Genomic DNA, 20,797 nt, shown 5'->3' with positions numbered 1-20,797 from the left:
TGAGATTTCAATTTCTGGTTAGAACTATATGATTATGCAACTTTTCCTTCTCTAACAAAATAGTGAAACTCACACACAATTTCCACATGTTTGTTTAGTAACTAAGGTTCAACTTTGGAGCACAATAAAAAAGAAAAAATTGTTCCATTGCAAAGCATTTTTTTTCATCCTTATCTAGTGTTTTATGGACCCTCATTAGATTTTTTTTAATCCTTATCTAGTGGTTTTATGCATCCCCAGAATTTTTTAGGTTATCTAATAATTATTCCTTTCAAAAGTACAAAAAATAACATTAAAAATAAAAAAATTATAAAATATGATAAGTAATGTTTGTTACATGTCTTCTTATTTTATCAATGAACATGAATTTTTAGAATAAGGGGGTCTAAATTAAAAATTCAGTGGTCTTTTATGTAATTTACTATATTATTAAGGGTATTTAAATTTTTTTTGAGGGGACCCCCTCACTCGTACATAACTTCGTCCATGATTCTCCTATGAGGTTCTAAAATGATGTCATAACTTTAAGGGTTCAAAATATTTTTTTGCAAAATTTGGAAAAAAAAAAGTATTTATATTTTGATCGGTCTTACGATTCCAATGATATTTTTTTGTTCGAAACAAAAATCAAATTCAACATGAAAAATGCATCGTAATTATAGATTGTTGGATATAAAACAACATATTAATTAGTTTAAAGAAACATTAAAGCAAAAATTAAACGGATGAAACTAATGCATGCATCAATGCTTCAATGTGATATAATAATGTTTTTTTTTTATCCGATGTAGCATAAAATAATGTTAATTTAACTTTATTTAATTTAAGGATGTTCACACGTGTATTGTTGTGCGGCAATTTTCTTATTGATGTAGCGTCATAGATTTCTTCAAATATTTTCTGGATCATCAGCTTAATATCATGCAGTTCTTGTACAGAAAATTTGTTCCCGCACAGAACATTAGCCTGTTCAACAATTGTAAAAAAAAAAGAACTTCTCTTAAATATTTTGTTGGATAATCTATTTGGGTTTTTGACATTGCTTCTAAGTTGTAACTTCACCTTTACATAAACTGAAATACTTCCCCAAATCCATTGCTGAACATTTCTTCACTGTTGGGACCGTACATCAGCTTTGGCCGGTGGCGTATCCATCGACACGCTCGAATTGGGGTGTTCAGTGTTTGCATCTTGAACATCATCTTCCTCTAATAATCTAAACTTCAGAATCTTTTGAAGGCGTGCAATCGGTGTTACTTGCTTGACTGGAGGCAGGTTGGGATCCATTATACATGCACCGGTGAAAAGGTTGGCATCGGATGGACCTGTCTCTTCATGAACAACAGGAGCAGCATCTGCAACAAAGGGCACGTATTCAAGTCAACTATATATGTATTATTCTGCAATAACATAAAAAAAGTAGGATTGAAAATGTAACAAACCATTCTCAGAGAAAACAAGGCATGTCCCGATTGTTTCTTCATATTCACCAACCTGTGAAAGGAAAGAACTTTAACCCAAAGAAGAATTCATATAAGTGATAATTTGGGGTTTACAAGAGTGATGGAAAAAAGAAACATCAAAATAATGACAGCGATAACAACAGCTCCAGACTAACAGATTGGAATTTTTATATAGTCTATGGCCACAGTAATATATCGAAATACAATACACGATGTACACAAAATGCAAGAGTTTGAGCAAGTTAAGAAGGCGGAGAAGGGTGAACTGTGAAAGTGAAAGTGAAAGTGAAAGAGGCTTCCCACAACAATAAAGACAAGGTCATTAAACTAATAAGTACTAATGTCACGCAACACACATATGCAGAAGGCTATCGCAACAAGTTTAATTCATAAAACACATACAGCTTGCGATCATCAAACGTAAATTAACAATATTGGATGCATCCAAACATGAGAACAAACTTCGATGAAAAATGCATTTCAACTACAACCACATAAAACATTACATATGTTGGACATTTCCTAACTTCTCAAATAATGCAAAAAAATTCAAAAGATGAAAAAAAAAATTACTAGTTCACTAGGAAAGCAATTTTCTTCTTCTCTCAAATTCATGCCAATATGCCATAAGTACCTTATGCTATGACCTCTAGCTCTTCTACCATTACTGTCATCAAATTATTTCTGAGTTGCTGCAAATAAATTTTATCTACAGAAACCTCCATTCCCTGGGCACAAAGTATTACAAGCTACAGAAACTCGTTTAAATCCTTCACTAGTTCCCAACTACAAAAATTCCCAAGGCATCAACTCACCAGCTTCCATTTGTCATCTATGGTTAATATTGGATTCAAAGTGTCCAAACCCTGCAATTGAAAAATAATAAAAGATGAAAATTTTCATGCACGGCAGAAAAAAATATTTATATAGAAAAACTGGTGCACTCTGCAAACATATTTCATTAGACCTGCAAGAGTGGAAAATCACCCAATTACAATAATGCATCAAACAACCAGAAAGTGGGGAAACATTCCACTAAGTCCGAGCATGAAAGACACTGATTTGATCTACGGCCAACAAAAGTTCCATTACTTTTCCCATCCAGTAAAAGTTCCAGATTGATTAAATACAACAATGATTTTCCAATGAAGTTTTAACCTTATCCTGAATTTGAGAACTGTCACCGCATAAAATAGTTCTTTCAAAATTTCCAGTAAAAAACTTTATTTAAAAACCAAGTATTATTAAAGTGCAAGTTCAAAAAGTTAATACTTAATGAGGGAAAGTGCTAATATTAACGATAGAATTTTCTTTCAGAATCATGGAATGATACATTAAATTTAAATGCAAACCGAGGGCACTGTTCCAAGATTTACAGCTTACCGAAAGAACATATGGTGCATTTGGTGGAAGGTCAACTAACCCCGCAACAGCATCAAGATCAAGAAAAACATATTCTTCTTCCTCTTCACAACTTTTTCTAATGAAATTTTCCTCCATCACCTAAATAATCAAACAAGTTAACAAAACTCACATGTGCAGATACGAGCAAACAACAAAGCACACAAAAAAAAAACATGACATATTTTTAATTGAAATCGAGAACTTCGTCCTGGGAATTGTAAGGAAATGGCAGAAAACTCTCCAACACTTCCAGTCTTTGATGGGTCAAAATTCAAATATTTGCTTTAGTTACATCTAGTCCTTGAAATTCAAACATTTGTTTCAGTTAGATCTAGTCCTCAAAAATCAAAGTTGACCAAAAATTTCAATCTCACTCACTAAGGAGCAGAAACACACAATAGTCCGTTTAAATACTTCCATACTAGTCGGTCACAGTAATTCTCATTAGTCTACACCAGTATTGTCTCGGGTGCAATGTTCACTCAGGCGTAAAGATCCTCTTATGCTCTTAAAATTAACGCGAGAAACTTTTTACGTGAGGCAACTGAGTACACATACAACCAATGAACAACTTAAATTTTCAGATTAAAATTCAGAAGTACATTGTTTTTTTTGCTAAGAAATTAAAACCAGCAAGAACGAGTCATAAACATCAAAAAAAATTACTGACCAACAAAGTGCATTGAGAAGTAGAATCGGGAATCTAACATGAGAGCTTTCTAAGGTAAGAAAGAGAGGAGAAAACACATCGAAATCTAAGTCACTGTTCAGAGTTCGGACTGAAAGGCGAGAAGGGTTGTTAACAGTCGGTTATATGTGTAAGTTTCACCCAGCTGAAATTTCGGTTTTTTTATTCAAGGAAAACCGAAACCGACCGTGCAAAAAAAAAAAATTGGAAACCGACTTTTCGGTTTTGGTCGGTTTCGGCCGGCGATGCTGCAAGCTGCAATTTTTAAATTATCCAAAACCCGGAGACAGGGGGAGTGGCGGAGAGCCGGAGACGGTTCGACTTTGAGAATAACCTTCAAACGCAACAGATTCAGACAGAGTGAAATTTCAAAATCAAAAAATAAAAAATTCAACTGAAATCTCAACTGAGATTTCTCCAAACCAATCAAAACACCATAACAAACCAATAAAAAACCATCTATGATGTTCTTACCTAACTCAAAACTATCTGGGTCGCTATCTCTTGGACCCAAAAAATCCAATAGAAAAATAAGCAAAAACCGATGCTTCCATTTTTGCCTTTCTCCTGACACCCTGAGACAGAGGGGGTGGCTGAGAGCCGGAGATGCTGACAAGGCGAGAGTCTGGGCGTCGTGATTCGTGAGCGAGAATGAGAGTGCAAGACAGAGGGAGATCGCAGATTATTAAGTCTAGATAAGAGACTCACTGAGGCAGATCGCACGCTCTGAGAGAGGAGACTGGAGAGACAGAGACGAGAGTGCAGTTCCTGTTATTCTTCATTTATCTCTTCTTCTTTAGCTTATGGGCCTTTTTTTCTTTTACTATGAAGAGACTAGGGCTTATAATGCCTTCTGGAACCATAGCCCAACAAATAAGACCCAAATAGAACATGAGCAAACCCAAAAAAAGAGATCTTGAGGAGAGGTTGATAGGAGATGGACGGGATAGAGGAGTTGAGCAGTTCCTAACGAAGTTGCAGAGTATCGAAGTTGCAGAGTTGGGAGGAATGGTTTTACGGAATGCGTTAGTTGTTTGAATACATTATCTTCGGATACATATGCTGTTTGAGAACTATATCTCTAGGATCAGATGATAAAAATTTCAAATGAAATCAATATAGCATTTTTCATACGTTGTATCTGTATTGTATGTCTTGATTGCTTCAGAGTCGCATGTGTATGCTTTTAATAAAGGGTCTGATCACCTTCCATATGTCTACGCTACCTCACCAAGAAAAGGCATCAACCAAATATCGTCTTTTGGCGAAGGATGAGTTTTCTCCCAATGCCTTCACCAGATGAAAGTCAATTTAAGATGAGGGCTGTTTGCCAAGATGCCAAAACTAAAAATTGATTCAGTTCAATCAGGTAATACTCAAATAAGTCAAATATCCCAAACTTCTGATGTTAGGATGGTGAACTGGACTTATTTGGGCCGATCTACTGACGAAATTAAGAATTCCATCCGCATGAAAGACCCTTAAAGATTTCACTTTTTCCATATGTTTGGGCATTTCTTCAAGATTCAATCAATATCTCAAAACTTGAGAGTCCAGTGAAGATGGGGGGTTCTGACAAGGTCATGTGAATGACTGAGGTTAAGAAGTTTTAGCTGAACTGTTAGGGCAAAAAGAGGAAATCTTGTTAATTTGAAATGGTTGTGTGACATGAGAGAGATCGGATAAAAAGTTAGATGCAAAGGAAGAAAAGGTGCAAAGAAATTATTAGCAAACATACCTTGGCTCTCTTCCACAAGTACAGAAGGCTACTGTTACGCATGTCAAGAGCAACAAGATCCCCACATGAAAGTTTCCAGGAATAAATTTCAAAGGAAATCCACGTCAACATAACCATACTAGGCCTCTCGGAAAATCTTTGAAATCTCCATTATTATCAACAGGTGGCCACCATCAAAGCCACACTCGTCCTTCGTAATATTTTAGTGTTAGGATTTTCTGAAATTGAACACCGGCCTTTTATTCCTGAATACGACGAGACCATTTCAGACACGCAGTTCATCGACGGCCGAGTTGGAGGAGATGCCAACCGAGATGAGATGGGTGAAGAGAAGAAAGGAAGAAGACGGGTGAGGAGGAAGAGAGAGGTGAAAAGAAGCACACCTTCGCTTTCACCTTCGCCGGTTGTATCCACCGCAAACGTCGATTTGCAGGTCGCCGATTGAAAAGAAGCACACCTTCGCACGACGCAAGAAGAAAAGAAAGAAAACCTAATTGATTTCTCGGTGACATAACAGTGCACAATGAGGGTATAATCGGAATAAAGTAAGGATATGGAGATAATATCGACTTTGGTTACTGAAATGCTAGTGAAATGGTTCGAGTTAATGGAACTTTTCATCACTGAAAGATACTATTTGTTCCAACTCAGTCACCCAATTTCAGATTGTTCCAACTCAGTCACTCAAAATTTAGTTTTGTTTCAATTTCATCACCTGGGTAGATTTTCACAAAAAGGGCAATCAAACATCACACCTGACATGTTGACCACCAAGTCAAACGTTGATGTGGAAAAAAATGCCACGTGGAAAAAAAATTTGTAACAAAACATATCAAAATTCTGCACCATAACAAAACAAATCAAAAGAACTCCACCATAAAGATAAAAATTCTTTACCTGCATATTACAAACCTGTAAATTTGAAGATCAAAATTCTGTAACTGCATTTTACAAACCTATATATATAAAGATTAAAATTCCACCATAATAGACCTTTATATTCACCATATCATATTTGTTTCATAGAAGCAAGTCCAAAACAACATTATCTAGATGCCAGATGACTGTCATACATAAGTCCAAAACATATTCAGATGCTAAGTCCACCAAAAACATATCCAACAGATATTTACTAATCTAGTTAGCACGACCCTAATATTATCACTAATATGACTACCTCCTTGCTTTCGTTATTGATTCCTGAGTTGCATTCAGCATGGTAGTGTACCTAGCTTTGGATGTTGCACCTTGAATTGTAAGAATAGTGTTTGGCATCCTCCTGGCACTTGATTTTGTGCTTTTTCCAGGGCTGCTTGATCCACCAAAACTCAAATCCATTGGCACTGTATGGCTCTCGGTCATGACAATTCCACCACCACTTTCACTCCCTCGCATCATAGATCTTTTCACTGGCATCTTTGATCTAAAGACACTGCCACTATTAACTCGATCCGCATCAGTACTCACTGCATCAGTATTAGTAGTAGAAGGCCTACCAATGCCACCTCCTCTCATTGGACCAACCTTTCTACCACCTCTACCACGACCTCTTCCCCTAGTACCCCTTCTTCCAACTACACTTTCCATGTCGACATTAACATTCACATTGGGTGGCTGGCAATTTAGAATTTGATATCTTAGTTACAGAATATTATAGAAATCTCATGAATTTTGCATTTAAAACAATGTCTACCTGAGATATTGTAGGATTATGACATGCTCTTTTGTTGTGCCCTAGTCCTCCACATTTGCCACATTTTATCTTCGGATACCTTCGTCTTAGTCGACTGCTTGTCTTAGGCTCATCGTGTTCTCTCCTTCTCTTCTTTGTTGGTCTTCCAACAGATACTTTCATTGGAGGAGGTATAACGGTATCACCACCAGTGGCAACCCACAAGTTCTCTCCATTTGTTGGTTCAACATTGTGATGGTATACCCTGAAATATGTCTCCCTTGTATATGCTTCATGCACAAAGTCTACTGGATCTTTGTGAAGCCATCCAATTGCAGCGACAGCATGAGTGCATGGAATGCCAGATAAGTCCCATAACCTACAAGTACATGATGCCTGTGTTACATTGACAACGATTGCTCTGGCTTTTTGCTCACCTGTTACAAACAAAGTTGTGTGTTTATTAACTACCATCATCAATGTGATATGTAAAAGACTAATATTTGATAACCATATACCTGAAAAACTGACTGTTCTGAATCTCCAGACCATTTTGCTGTCCATAATCTACTTTTCTGGAACTCTTTAACTAATCTATCGTGCACTTCTGGCACAAGTCTCCCTTGTTTCCTTTCCATCTTTATCCTCAATCTAACATGCCTATCCATTGCATCAGCACTTAGCTCCTCTAACATTGTGATAATTGGTTTGCCTCTAATTTGCACAATCTTACCATTGAAGCTCTCTGACATGTTATTCACAATGGCATCATTCTTGCGAAATGTGGAGAAAGCTGCCCTAGTCCACAAACATGGAACTATGTCATCCAAATACTTCCAAGCCTCTTCATCTAACTCTTTTACCTTCTGCATGTGTGAGAGGAAATCTTGCATTGTTGTGGCCTTTGCACAATCATATACCAATTTTCTATAATGAGCACTTGGCCATTTTTTGCTGAAGTTGGCATAAATATGCCTCACACAGAATCGGTGCTCAATGCCTTGTTCCACTTCTCTTTCAAGCTTATCAATGGTTGACACCAATCCCTACAACATAATATATCATATAGCCTTAGTAAGTAGAGTTAACAGAGAATGTATTAATAAATAGAAAACATGTGCAACTTGAAAAACAGAATGTTAAATGTGATACCTTCTGCCTATCAGAAATAAAGCACCATCTCCTCCTATCGAACCCTCCGATGTCCAATAGTAACTTCCTTAAGAACCATTCCCATGAATCTCCATTCTCCCTTTCGACAACCGCCCATGCTATGGGAAAAATCCCATTAGCACCGTCATGTGCTACTGCAGTGAGTAATTGACCACCATAAAAAGTTTTCAAAAAACACCCGTCTAGACCAATCAAAGGCCTACATCCAGCAAGGAACCCATTTCTCAACGGAGCAAGGCACATATATACCCACTTGAACACTGCAGCGTCTTCTAGTCTATCCCTGTCCACAAGTAAATTGCATGTGCTACCGATGTTGGTCCTTAAAACCTCGAACATGTAACTTCTCAATTGACCATACTGTTCTTTATGTTTCCCATCGATCATGTCCAATGCTTTCTTCTTTGCTCTATATGCATGTGTCCTTGAAATTGCCAAAGACATGTGTTCCTTTGCATATGTAACCAAATCAGCTGCACTCACTTTTGGTTCCCCTCTTATCTTGTCCACCAATCTCACCGCTAGCCATGTGCTATTGGCTTGCTTGTTTTCTAGTCTCCGATTACACATATGTTGTTTAACGTATGTCTTGATTTGGTAAGTACTCTCCCCTTTGATTTGAGAGCACCATATCACCCACGGGCATCCAACATCACACTTTGCTTGACACCTTGTCTTCTCATTCCTCGCTATATGTATTTGGTACCCACCATCAACCGCATAGCTCTTGATAGCATTTTTAAACTCTTTGAGATCAGTAAATTCCATTCCAAGTTCAAACATCAACTTTTCTGAAGTAACCTTATGATTGAACTTTGGATTTGCAACCATACTTCTCCTAATGCCATTGTCACCATCATCTTCAAATAGCAGTATGTCCTCATTATCTGATTCATAGACCTCTTTAAAATCTTCATCATTGCCAATGTCACCCAAGCCATCACCGCCACTGCCATCATCCCCACTTTTATCATCTTCATTCCCCTCAGCATCATTGCAATTATCTCCACTCCCATCGACATCACTATCCTCATACCCACTCCCATCGGCATCACTACCCTCATATTTACTCCCATCACTGCTAGTATCTCCACTGCCACCATCTCCACTGCCAATAATAGAATCTCCAACATTGTTTTTCAAGGATGTCATATATGCATCAAGGAGATCATCATCCCCATCATCAAGAGAACATTCAACGGAAGGTTTCATTTCAACAACAAACTGCAAGCATATAAGCAAAAAAACACATAAAACGAATTACAAACTCAGATCAACAAAAACAGAACACACAATCACAAAAACCTAAAAACCCTAATACCCAAATCGGGTACAAACTCAAATCATAATAAAGAAATCGATTGAATCTACACAATCATGAAAGATATGAGATAAATAAACTCTTACCAGAGTTTAAAAAGCTAGAGCTTCAATAAGACCTGAGGTGCTCGTCGATGACTACAATTACGGGTAGATGTTCGGATGCTCTGTTGGGTAACGCCGTGCTACGTGCAAGGTTGTCGAAGGGAGATAGTGATATACGGTTGTTGTCGAGCTAGAGCCAAATCGCGTCCAAGAGAGTGCAGCGACAACGTCTTTTTTGAAGACAAAAGTTTTAGGTCTTTCATGGGTTCGCGTCTTCTGAAAGTCAAATATTTGGGCAAAATTTTTTTTTTTTACAAATGCCACATTTTTATTTTTTCGACATGGCATTTTTTTCCACATCAACCTTTGACCTGGTGATCAACATGTTAGGTGTGATGTTTGACTGCCCGTTTTTGTGAAAATCTGCCCAGGTGATGAAATTGAAACAAAACTGAATTTTGAGTGACTGAGTTGAAACAATCTGAAATTGGGTGACTGAGTTGGAACAAAGAGTATCTTTTAGTGATGAAAAGTTCCATTAACTCGAAATGGTTCCAACAAACTGCATGTCAAAACTAATAGAAAATGTTGGATAAAAAGGTCTCCAATTTATGTGTCGAGAAAACCTGTTTGAATGGAAAACAGCATTGCTAAAAACCCTTTACCAAACGGGGCTTAGTGAGACAATCTCATTACATTCGGTATCAACAATGATATTAAATCAGTGTGGGTTCTAGCATCTCACCCTAACCTCTGAAATTGTAGTTGACTCTAAATCTTTGCATGCAACGAAGCATCTAGCTAATGAATTGAGATTGAAAGCCATTGCTGAGCAAAATGTCTTTTTTATTTCAGTTTCTTTTTTTTTCTTTCCAAATTTCAGTTGTGGAATAAAGACGTATTGGACTGCTGATAATAATATAACATATGCAATGTTTTTATTAGGTTGAAAATTGAATCATAACCTCTGTTTCTTTTTTCCCCAACAGATATATATATAGATGAAAAACATATGCACATTTATATTTATTTCTTTAAAACGGATCAAGCTCCTTTTGTATGATCATTGGATTTAGCTTGACCTTCTAGAGTTGGAGGAGACAAGAAGAAGAAACCCAATACCTACACTACACATTTTGAAGAATATGTGTGTGTGTACATGTATATTTCTTCCTTAGTTGACTAGCCAAATTGGTAAAAAAGTTGACTTTGAAATTTGAATGATGCTTGATATTTTCTATTTATATTATTTTGAAATTTTAGCTTTAAGATTAACATTTGGACAAAACATAAAAACAGTGAATCTAATATCACTTTATTTTTCATTAAAATAATAAAGTGATGAGGGCTTTTGGGAGCTTAAGTTAGAGATTGACCCGATTAATGTCGTTCAGACGCTGTCGACAAAAGATTATCTTGAGTTTAGAATGAGACATTTTGTTAGGGAGGCTAAATCTTTTATGGATCGTCTAAGAGTTTTACGGTGTCATCATGTTTCTCGATTTTATAATTTAGTAGCTCATTCTTTAGCCCGTTTGGCTAAGAATGGTAGTAAGAAAATCCTTGGTTCACCAGGATTGTCTTCAAGCTATGTAAGTTTTGCTGGTTTTAATGAATTTTCCTTCTAAATTTTTTTTTTTTCATTAAGATTCAAATTAATTTTAGTTACAGTACATAATTGGAAGGGCAATAACTATTTTGCCAAACACGGCCTTAGGGATATAACAAACTGCGCCACGTCATAGCCATACACGCAAACACCAACCATCACATCCAAATCCAATCACATCAAAAAGAAAACGGAACTGCATCATCCACCGTTCATCACAACAATCATCGTCCTCGTCACTCTCTCTAAATTACCAAAAACCAATAACCGGATTGGCACATTTTCACTTCAGTGCAGGGAAGACGGCGAAATACCGCGCGACGACCCCCAGAGTCCACTCCGTGAACCCCCGAAACCCAGAGAAGCCAAATCCACGACTGAACTACAAGCCCTAATCTCCGATCTCCTCTCCAATTCACGTAAATGCTTGAGGCGGCCTCTCTCAATCGTTCTCTTAATCTCTTTCCGTATTGACCTCTGAGTCCCTCCCCCCTTTCTCAAAATCAACTTGATTTGTGATTGACAGCTTTCGATTTCCTGCTCTTTCGTGGATCGGATTTTTGTTTCCCGGTAATTTGGAGTTTATTTATTTAACACGATAAATTTGGTTATGTTTTCGCTCTTATGTTTTATTATGATTTTTTTTAATTAATTCTTCAATTATATATTCCTCTGTAGACGAATTTATGTTGATTGCATGCTAGCTCAATTGTGTTTTTAGGGTTCTGTTTAATCGAATTTTGATGCTTCCTCCTGATGCGTGTTATCTAACTCTCTTGAGTTTACATTTTAGGGTTTGAATATTAGTACAAGTGTTTATATGTGATTACCGGCCTATGTATGCATCTCAGTGCATGTCTGCATGTTAGCATGCATTTATGCGTAGTAATATTCAGACACACTTGTTTTGTTGAGAAATTTATTTACTAGTGGAGGAGACTTGGAGAAAGAACGACGTTCATAAGTTTAAAATTTTGTATGCTTTTAATTTTTTTCCATTGGAAACCTTTGCTTCTTTAAGCTGTGATTAGCACAAAACTTTTTACCGAGGAAGATATTTTTTTCACTGTCAGATTTATAGGTTTGTAGTTTCTTTTTCCCTTCGTGCATGGGGTTCTGCTAAAATTTGGATTGATATTTTGGTTTATGATCAGTAAGATGTGTATGTTTGTGTTGTAGAATGATGTTAGGAACTTTGTGATATCAAATTATGGGTAGTAGTGAAATGGGTAAAACAACAAAGGAGAAGGAGGCGAAGACTCCGCCCGCAACTTCTTCTTCGCAATCGCAGGTATAATTGAGTACTCCACTGAATTCCCTATTACTGTCAATTGTCAACTTCAAGTTGGTCTCTTGTGCTTTTTTCCTCCTCTTTATATATCTTTTCCTTGTGCATTTCAGGAGCATTCTCCGATTGCTACCCCCGGCACAGTCAATCAGGACTGGTCGGGATTTCAGGTTCTATAGAAAGGCCTATATACTCCATTTTTAGTACATTTCTAGATAGTAGTGTGGTAATAACATGGTGCTTTTTCTTTCTCCGTGAACAGGCTTATTCTCCCATGCCTCCCCATGGATACTTGGCGTCAAGTCCCCAAGCTCACCCATATATGTGGGGAGTTCAGGTACATATGATTCTGGAATGGCGTTGTGGTAATGTTGCATTAATTATTACTGAAATTTCTTGAATTTGGTATTTTGTAGGCTTCTTACTTAAAATGTTTGGTCATAAGTCTTTGATGACAATGATGATGGGTGGTTTATAAGCTTTTTGGATTTGTTGGTTTTTCTTTTAAAATTATTGCAAAGGGAAATAATTAAATCTTATTTTACCGGCTTTTGTCCTTAGATGTAAACTCTTAGAGTAAGCAGTTGGCCATTCCCATTCATAATCATATCGACTTGGAGATTGAGTGTGGATATTTACATTTTTTCAGAGCCGAGCTTGATGTTGATTTTTGTTTGAATAAGTTGTGTTTTAAGTATTAGTTATAACTTAAATTGTTGAGACAATTTTGGCTTGTCCCAACTTTTCTATAGGTAAGCCCTATGTAGCACAGACACTCTGTTTTGGTCAGAGTGTCGGTGTCCGACACGTGTCCCACACGGATACGTGCGGACACGCTCAAAATACGTCTGGGATACGTGAAATTGAGTATCCGATTTTTTTATTTTTATTTTAATTATTGGACATGTTCTAGACACGCTTGGATATGTTATTGGACACGCTGCAACCCTAGCTGCCCCAACCTTCCCAAACAGAGACCAACACGAGACCAAACAGAGGATATCGGCAACCTTTTTCGCCGATGACCAAACAGAGATCACCGAAGGCCAACAGGGATGAGAAGAACCAACGAACCTCTTCGATTTCTGACCTCTGATTGATATAAAGTGAAGAACTTTTAGCAGAGTCAGAAATAGAGTGAGTGACGAAGAAGCTGGAGGTAGAAGAAGAAGTGAGAAGAGAAGAATTTTGATTCTATTCACTTGATCAGTGTACACCAACCTCTTCGTCTCTGATTGCTTGGTCTCTCTAGCTAGCCTGCCTTCTCTCGAACCTTCTATCTCTGTCCCTAGTGCCCTAGTTGGGTTGTTGTCTAATCAATATAGTCTTGGGCCTTCAGATCAGTCTTACTGGGCTTTTATGCATTTGGGCCTCCAGGGAAGATAAATGTTAAGTTTTAGTATTGGGCTTCATTCTTTTGGGCCTCCAGTAAAGATCAGTGATACATATATATATATATATATATATATATATATATATATATATATATTATTGAACGTGTCCCCAACGTGTCCGTATCCTACTTTTTTTGAAAAATCACGTGTCCGCGTGTCCGTGTCGTGTCGTATCCACTTCCCGTGTCCGTGTCCGTGTCCGTGCTACACCGTAAACCTTCAGATTTATGGATGATCTGATTTGGATATTGCCTGATCAGCCTGTTCTCAGTGCCTTTACTTCTGTGATCAATAATCCTTCTGTATCAAGTAAATTAGCATACTTGCTTTTGGACCCTAAATTTATCATAAATGTCTTGAATTAGATGCAGGTGCTAATATTTTTAATCTCATTGAATGATGTTGGTCTCGATTTTGTTTGATATTCTCGTGGTAAAAACATACCTTGCAAATGGATCTACATTTAAGTCTTATACGCTGACCTGACTCGGCCTTATTTTGATTAAATAACAATCAATTCCTTTCGCTCTTGAAGTGCATGTTAATTTGAAATGCAAAATGTGCATTAGTCAACTATGAAATTCGTTGCTACTGTTTTTTTGAGCTTTGTTAGTGCTTTAATGCTTTTGCGCTGTGGTTTCCATGGACTAACTTGATTTATAATCCAAATATAAGATGGGAAACATGGAACATGGACCTATGACAAGGAACCTGATTAGCCCTTTCAACCCAACCTATTTAGATTTTTGCTTTACTTTGTGAAGTTCTTTATTTTGCGTTGTTAATCTGACGTGGGGACTAGCATTGTCTTTATTTTTCCTCCGTTGGTACTAGGAAAGCATTGATTGGGATTTTTGTGATTTTCCTTGTTATGTGGCAGAAATGTCTTAAGAAGACTGCATAGAATTCTGTTATGCATTTTAATCCTGCTTCTGGTTTGCTGTTGGTGTAGTTTTAATCCGTGCTTTCACTTGCAGCATATTATGCCCCCCTATGGTACACAGCCACCTCCATATGTTGCAATGTATCCCCATGGTGGCATATATGCTCATCCTTCCATTCCTCCGGTATATTATTTTTCAACTATTGTAGATGTGGTTCTCTTATTGTCACTGTATGTTAGCAAATTAATTAGCCTATTTCAAACTTAAACAGGTTTCATATCCTTTTAGTCCATTTGCTATGCCGTCACCAAATGGTATCCCTGATGCTTCTGTGAGTTTACCAACGCTACTGCTTTGTATGTTTTGTTGCTTGAGTTTTGTGTTATGTGCACTGTTCAGAAATAAAATTAATTGTGAGTCCTTGTGTAGGGAAATGCTCCCGGCAGCATTGAAGCAGATGGTAAGCCAACAGAGGTGAAGGAAAAATTGCCTGTCAAAAGATCAAAAGGTAGTTTGGGCAGTTTGAATATGATTACAGGGAAAAATAATGATACTGGCAAAGCATCGGGAGCATCTGCAAATGGAGTTTATTCTAAAAGGTACGGTGAGCTTTGTTTGAACATCTCCTTCACTCAAGATTTGGAATTTTTCTCTAGTGTAATTTATTCTTACTTATCTTGTATATCAACTGTAGCTTTTGATTATTTGGCTGAAGTTTTCACATTCGTTAAGTTTACTTTTTAAGCATCTCTATCTATTGAAGACAAAATTGTCATCTATCATTTAGATAGTTTTTTCCCCACTAAGTGATTTCTTCACTACTTTTCGTGAATGCCAAATCATTATTGGATTTAGAAGTATTCTTTGGAGTCAGTTGAGCCATCATTACTATAAGTCATGTTGTCTTAAAATCTTCTTATTAAATTACTGTGGATTGATAGTGCGGAAAGTGAAAGTGAAGGTACAAGTGAAGAAGGTGATGCAAATTCTCAGAGTGTAAGTGTGATTCCGTTCTCTTTATTTTTAGATGCACCATCAGTTTACTTATTTATTTTTAATTCAACATGCCACTTGCAGTTTGCTAATTTATGGATGGAACTTTATGTTTCATATATTCATGACCCTCTTCTTCATTCAATCCAGTAGTCATATATTGTTCCTCGTGAAAGTGTTTGGCTGTGTAAATGACCGGTTTAAATGGCTTGGTGTTTTATTAACTCCTTTTCCCAGTGGTATTACCGGCATGGGTGTTTTCGTAAATGTGTTACATGTGTTGGATAAATTATATTCAACATTGCAGATATAATACAAACTTGTATGATGTTAGTAGACATAGCTGGATCCATATGTCTTCTCTCTTCCAATAACCTTGTTTTGGTAGGAAGAGGGGGGAAATCTTGAAGCAATCAAGGCAAAAAAACCATCATCATTGTGACGTTAAAAAAGTATGATTGGTCTTTTGGTTCCCGAGTATGTATGGAAAGCTAGGGACCTGGGATTAGGGTATACATTTGGTGATCGAGTTTAAAAAGGTTGGAAAAGGGCAACCTCCACTTCTGTTCTGTGTTTACGATGCATGAGACCAGTGGAACACCTGCTATGTATTCAATTGCATGCTTACTTTTTGAAGGCTCCCCCTAAGGGCTGTTTTATTCATCAGGATTAAAGAATTGCCTTCGGTATTTTTTTTTTTTGTAAGTCTCCGAATGCAATTATGCTCTTTAATCCATATTGATTATTATTTCTCATTATCATGACGTCTATCTATCGTGTTTCCACCGGATCAATGTCACATATGATCCCATTTATATTGGCCTGCCATTTGTTGTAAAGTGATGAAAAATAATAGTTTAATGCATCTTAATGTCATTGACCATTGTAGGATTCGCAGATGAAGTCAGGCGGTAGGCAAGATTCTGTGGAAGGTCTGATTGTGTTAATTATGTTTTATAATGTTATTAACATATCCAAAGTACTCCATATATTGAGGAAGATTTCTATTATTTTATTACAGGTGGAGCATCTCAGAATGGCAGTTCTGTACATGGTTCCCAGAATGGAGGACCTAGTACACCACATAAACTGGTGAATCAACCAATGGCCGTTGTCCCTTTATCTGCTGCTGGTGCTCCTGGAGCTGTTTCTGGTCCCGCAACCAACTTGAATATTGGAATGGACTATTGGGGAGCTCCAACTTCATCTGCAATTCCCGCAATGCGTGGAAAGGTTCCTTCTACGCCAGTCGCAGGAGGAACAGTTGCTGCTGGGCCAAGGGATATCGTTCAATCACAGCTCTGGCTACAGGTTAAAATAAATCCCAGTGCCTTGTTATCATTCTCTTTTTATATTTCAATCACACTTTGTGCACATACCAGATACACTCTTCCCCAATTAAAATTGATTGTAACATTTTTTATTTTTCTTATTGAGATTTATCTTATGGAAAATAAGGAATTATGTGCCTCAGAATGCTGCTAGCTGAGTTTTTCTGGACGTCAAGTAAAATATTTTTTTTTATTTTTTAAAAAACGGAGAATGATGGCTTTATCATCAAGGGTCATCTTTTTTCCTTTTTGTTTGATAAGGGACACTTAAGTCTCATAACCTCCCGTTATTAGGTTTTACCTATTCAATTCCTGATACTTCCAATTCCATATCATAAAACCTCCCACCATTTGGGTTGTGATGGTTTTTATAACCTGTTTAACCCCTCCCCCCCTCACAATTGTGATTAGTAATAACAAATTCTAAATATATTGGCAAGCTGTTACAATTATTGGGTAAGGTTTCTGAAAGCTTTAAAGGAATGCAACGGGACATACAAGATACAACTAAAAGCTAGCTTCTACTATGCCTTGCTATTGTTTAGTTTTGTATTTAGTAATCGTATTGGCGAAAACTCTTTTTTTCTCGGTTTTAGGATGAAAGAGAACTTAAGAGACAGAGAAGGAAGCAATCAAACAGAGAATCTGCTCGTCGGTCGAGGTTGCGTAAACAGGTAGAGAACCATCCCTTTGAATCCACTAATCCTTTCTGTTACCTTTATGACACAAGGCCTCTGAATTCTTTGGGTTTACATGCATGCTCTTGTGCTAGGCTGAATGCGATGAGCTAGCCCAACGTGCTGAAGCGTTGATAGAAGAAAATGCCTCTCTTAGATCGGAGGTGAATCGGATCAGGAGCAAGTACGACCAACTTCTTGCAGAGAACGCATCTCTCAAGGTGATGTTGTACAATCTAATTTCAATGAAGTTTGTGTGTGTTTGTACATTCTTACCAATGATTATCCATGCCTGTTATTCACGGTTCTTACAAATCTGCCAAGGCTCGCACTAGTGTATTTCTAGAGATTCTTTTTGGTCTTGTTTCAGGAGAGGACAGATTCAGTACTATTTACTACTGCCAATGGGCGTTTGTATAGTTATTATTTAGAAGAGACTGTCAATTAGAAGTTTAAACCCAACTGCACAAGACACTATAATTGGGCAGTGTGGGAGTGTTTTGTTAGGCAGTTGGGATTGAAGATGATTGTGATCTTTCTCAAATAGCAGTTGAAACAGCTGAAAGAAATGCCGAATTTGTTTTTTAGAATTATCACCTACCATGTGCATCTTAAAACTTTTTTTCAGTGAGAATTTAATTGGATTTGATCTGCATTGAAACCATATTTTATTTGTTTTGCTGTCCAGAAGTTTGAAAAGAATATGGTTTTATGTCAGGAGAGAGTTGGGGAAATGCCTGGGCGTGAAGATCTTAGGACTGGCAGCAATGATCAGCACGCGAGCAAGGATACACAGCATACTGAACAAAGGGATCTTTCACAAGGTGGTTCCTAAGATCTAGCAACCCTTCCTCCATTCCTCCATGCCACTTTGCAGGGGCATAACCTAACCAATTAGCAACAGGAAGATCTATTTTGCATAGCATGTAGTGTAAGATTTATCAAAGCTGACCTCTATACTTTTAGGATCGTTCTATTTCATACCATGCCGCCTTTTTTCTGATTCAGCTTATCTGTAACAGTAGAAGACCTGGGATGGTATGTAGAGTGTGAAATTCATGTTGTACCCTTGTTGTTTTCCAAAGGGTAGTATTCACAGTGTTATTTTTCGAAGGCTCATCTGTATTAAATATGGCTGATTGTGTAACTTAGGTTAATCAATGAACTCTAGTTAGTGGTTCTGTTCTGTTATCAATAAATAAACTGCATGTAAGTTGATGGGTTTTTTGTCATTCTTATTTCTGATCAATTTTATTTCACCATGGATCATATTTGTTGGATAAAACAGTTGCAATCATGTGGATGTCTGATCAATGATGAATGTGACTTGTCTAAGCTGAATACCTCCAGTTTGGTCAATTTTTTCCCTCCAAGTATTCAGCATAATGAGAGGGATAACAAATCTTTTTGAAATTTTTTATTTTGAAATTGTCACGTTGAAATGTTTAGTTGGCATGCAACCTAGTTATGAACATGTTATGGATGTACAATTTATGGATATGTAATGTTAATGTTTTCGTGTTTTTTTTTCTTTTTTTTTTTATGAAAGGGTAAAAACCTTGATTTCCATTGGATGAGATCATCAAAACAGCCAATTGTGTTGGACTTATACACAAAGACCAAGCCAGAAGGATAGAGAGGACTATAAAGAAGAGCCTACATGAAGAAACAGACTCAACACGGAAGAGTTATAAGACAGTCCTCACAAGCATCAGATAGGATGACAAGCACAACCAAGTTGATCCCGAGCCAAACACAATCATCCAAAAAAAAGGAGGCGGCACAGCCAGCCACCCAAGAGAACGGCATCACAGAACAAGAAGCCTCCTTTGCCAATATATGAGCACACTGATTAAGAAAGCACGGAACATGATAGATGTGCCATTCCTCAAAAGATAATGCTTGAGACCGTCAAAAAATGACCTCCAAAAGACCCTCATTTAATATGGAGTGTTAGATATGCAGTGGGCCCTACATATGTGTTTTTAATCAATTACTATTTTAATATCACATAGATTTGGGGCAGTTTGGGAATCACATTTTAGGGTCTCTAGCATTTTCCTTCCTCAAAAGACCTCAACAAGGAAACAACCTTCTCCAAAATATTCCTCCAACTATTAAAATATCCTGTCCCAGAAGACATAGCAACAACAATATTCTGTAAAATTTGGTATTTGGGTAATTGCGTTGATTGTCCACCGTCAAAAGTTAGTTGGGGTTACAAATTTGACTTGACTACCATGTAATTGTAACATTTTCAACAAATTGCACATAGTAATATATAATTCTTTAAGTACATTCTGTAAAAAAAAAAAAAAAAAAAAAACAACGTTAGAAACCCTCAAAATTTGATCCCTAAAAGTTCTCTAAATCTATATGATATTAACATAATCATTGATTAAAAATATATATATAGGACCCACTTCACATCCAACACTCCATATTAAATAAGAATGTTTTGGGGTCACCTTTTGAGGTTGTCAAGCATTATCAAAAAAAAAATTAAGGAGGTGTAGAAGGCATCTTTCCCTTCTTCTTCTAATGAATCTGTTTCCCAAAACACCCTTCATTTCTCCATATAATTGCGAAACCTGCCCCGAGAGTCTCTTGAATTATATGGACAATAATGCCCACCTACTGCCATACCTGTTTTACCAAATCCTGTTTTGATTATTACCACAACTATAACAAACAGCCTTGTTAGTTGGTTTTTTTTTTAAATATAAAAAAAAATTTGGGCATTTTAAGGTCAACTTGTTGAAAGAGGAGCAGATTACTATCACTCTCAAAATGTTTAATAGTGATAATGATATTGTAATTATCATCTTAAAATGATGACCTCAAAAATTTGTTCACCATTAATCATACTATCATACTAACAACAAATGACACAAGAACATAAATTAATATTTTTCTAATATTGAGTTACTACTCGTTGAATTGTTTGGAAATCCAACTTCAAATACATCAAGGATAGATATTGTTCATTACTGGTCGTTCCCACACAATTTTGTTTTTCATACGCTATCGCCATTGGTTCTTATGCCGAAAGGTACATAAAGAACAAATCTTTGCAGACCGATGACTTAACATACGTGTACAATATTTTTGATATAAT

At 36.9% G+C, this 20,797-nt stretch overlaps 2 protein-coding genes across 7 annotated transcripts; one reads left to right on the top strand and one right to left on the bottom strand.

Annotated features, from left to right (window-relative positions):
* Positions 1 to 982: 982 nt before the first annotated feature.
* On the bottom strand, positions 983 to 5,795 carry LOC119980307 (general transcription factor 3C polypeptide 6-like). 5 transcript variants are annotated; one of them, XM_038822957.1, is made up of 6 exons: positions 5,677 to 5,795; positions 5,294 to 5,538; positions 2,847 to 2,966; positions 2,279 to 2,329; positions 1,443 to 1,494; positions 983 to 1,355 (listed from the first exon to the last, which is right to left on the bottom strand). In XM_038822957.1, the coding sequence occupies exons 2-6, from the start codon at positions 5,408 to 5,410 to the stop codon at positions 1,111 to 1,113; spliced, it is 585 nt and encodes a 194-aa protein (XP_038678885.1). In that variant the 5' UTR covers positions 5,411 to 5,538; positions 5,677 to 5,795; the 3' UTR covers positions 983 to 1,110. The 5 variants fall into 5 exon arrangements, with proteins under 5 accessions (XP_038678885.1, XP_038678886.1, XP_038678887.1 ...); XM_038822958.1 differs by having other exon boundaries at positions 5,689 to 5,793; XM_038822959.1 differs by lacking the exon at positions 5,677 to 5,795 and adding an exon at positions 4,030 to 5,173 and having other exon boundaries at positions 5,294 to 5,670.
* A 5,556-nt stretch (positions 5,796 to 11,351) lies between these two features.
* On the top strand, positions 11,352 to 18,911 carry LOC119980385 (bZIP transcription factor 16-like). Of its 2 annotated transcripts, XM_038823061.1 has the most exons (14): positions 11,355 to 11,531; positions 11,639 to 11,682; positions 12,292 to 12,403; positions 12,514 to 12,570; positions 12,663 to 12,737; positions 14,772 to 14,861; positions 14,950 to 15,009; positions 15,108 to 15,277; positions 15,620 to 15,674; positions 16,561 to 16,603; positions 16,693 to 16,982; positions 17,599 to 17,676; positions 17,775 to 17,900; positions 18,398 to 18,911. In XM_038823061.1, exons 3-14 carry the CDS (start codon positions 12,323 to 12,325, stop codon positions 18,512 to 18,514), a joined length of 1,242 nt encoding a protein of 413 aa, XP_038678989.1. In that variant the 5' UTR covers positions 11,355 to 11,531; positions 11,639 to 11,682; positions 12,292 to 12,322; the 3' UTR covers positions 18,515 to 18,911. The 2 variants fall into 2 exon arrangements, with proteins under 2 accessions (XP_038678990.1, XP_038678989.1); XM_038823062.1 differs by having other exon boundaries at positions 11,352 to 11,682; positions 16,570 to 16,603.
* Positions 18,912 to 20,797: the final 1,886 nt, after the last annotated feature.

Source organism: Tripterygium wilfordii, chromosome 16 (genome assembly GCF_013401445.1).
Source record: "Tripterygium wilfordii isolate XIE 37 chromosome 16, ASM1340144v1, whole genome shotgun sequence".
Classification (NCBI taxonomy): Eukaryota; Viridiplantae; Streptophyta; class Magnoliopsida; order Celastrales; family Celastraceae; genus Tripterygium; species Tripterygium wilfordii.
Note: the sequence above shows the minus strand (reverse complement) of the source record. Positions and strands in the feature narration are given on the sequence as shown.

Coding starts and splice junctions, on each gene's coding strand:
- LOC119980385 (XM_038823061.1), top strand. CDS start 12,323: ATGGGTAGTAGTGAAATGGGTAAAACAACAAAGGAGAAGGAGGCGAAG. Junction 12,571..12,662: donor AGGACTGGTCGGGATTTCAG/GTTCTATAGAAA, acceptor CTCCGTGAACAG/GCTTATTCTCCCATGCCTCC. Junction 15,675..16,560: donor GTGATGCAAATTCTCAGAGT/GTAAGTGTGATT, acceptor TGACCATTGTAG/GATTCGCAGATGAAGTCAGG.
- LOC119980307 (XM_038822957.1), bottom strand. CDS start 5,410: ATGGTTATGTTGACGTGGATTTCCTTTGAAATTTATTCCTGGAAACTT. Junction 2,330..2,846: donor ATGCACCATATGTTCTTTCG/GTAAGCTGTAAA, acceptor TTTCAATTGCAG/GGTTTGGACACTTTGAATCC. Junction 1,356..1,442: donor CCTTGTTTTCTCTGAGAATG/GTTTGTTACATT, acceptor CCTTTGTTGCAG/ATGCTGCTCCTGTTGTTCAT.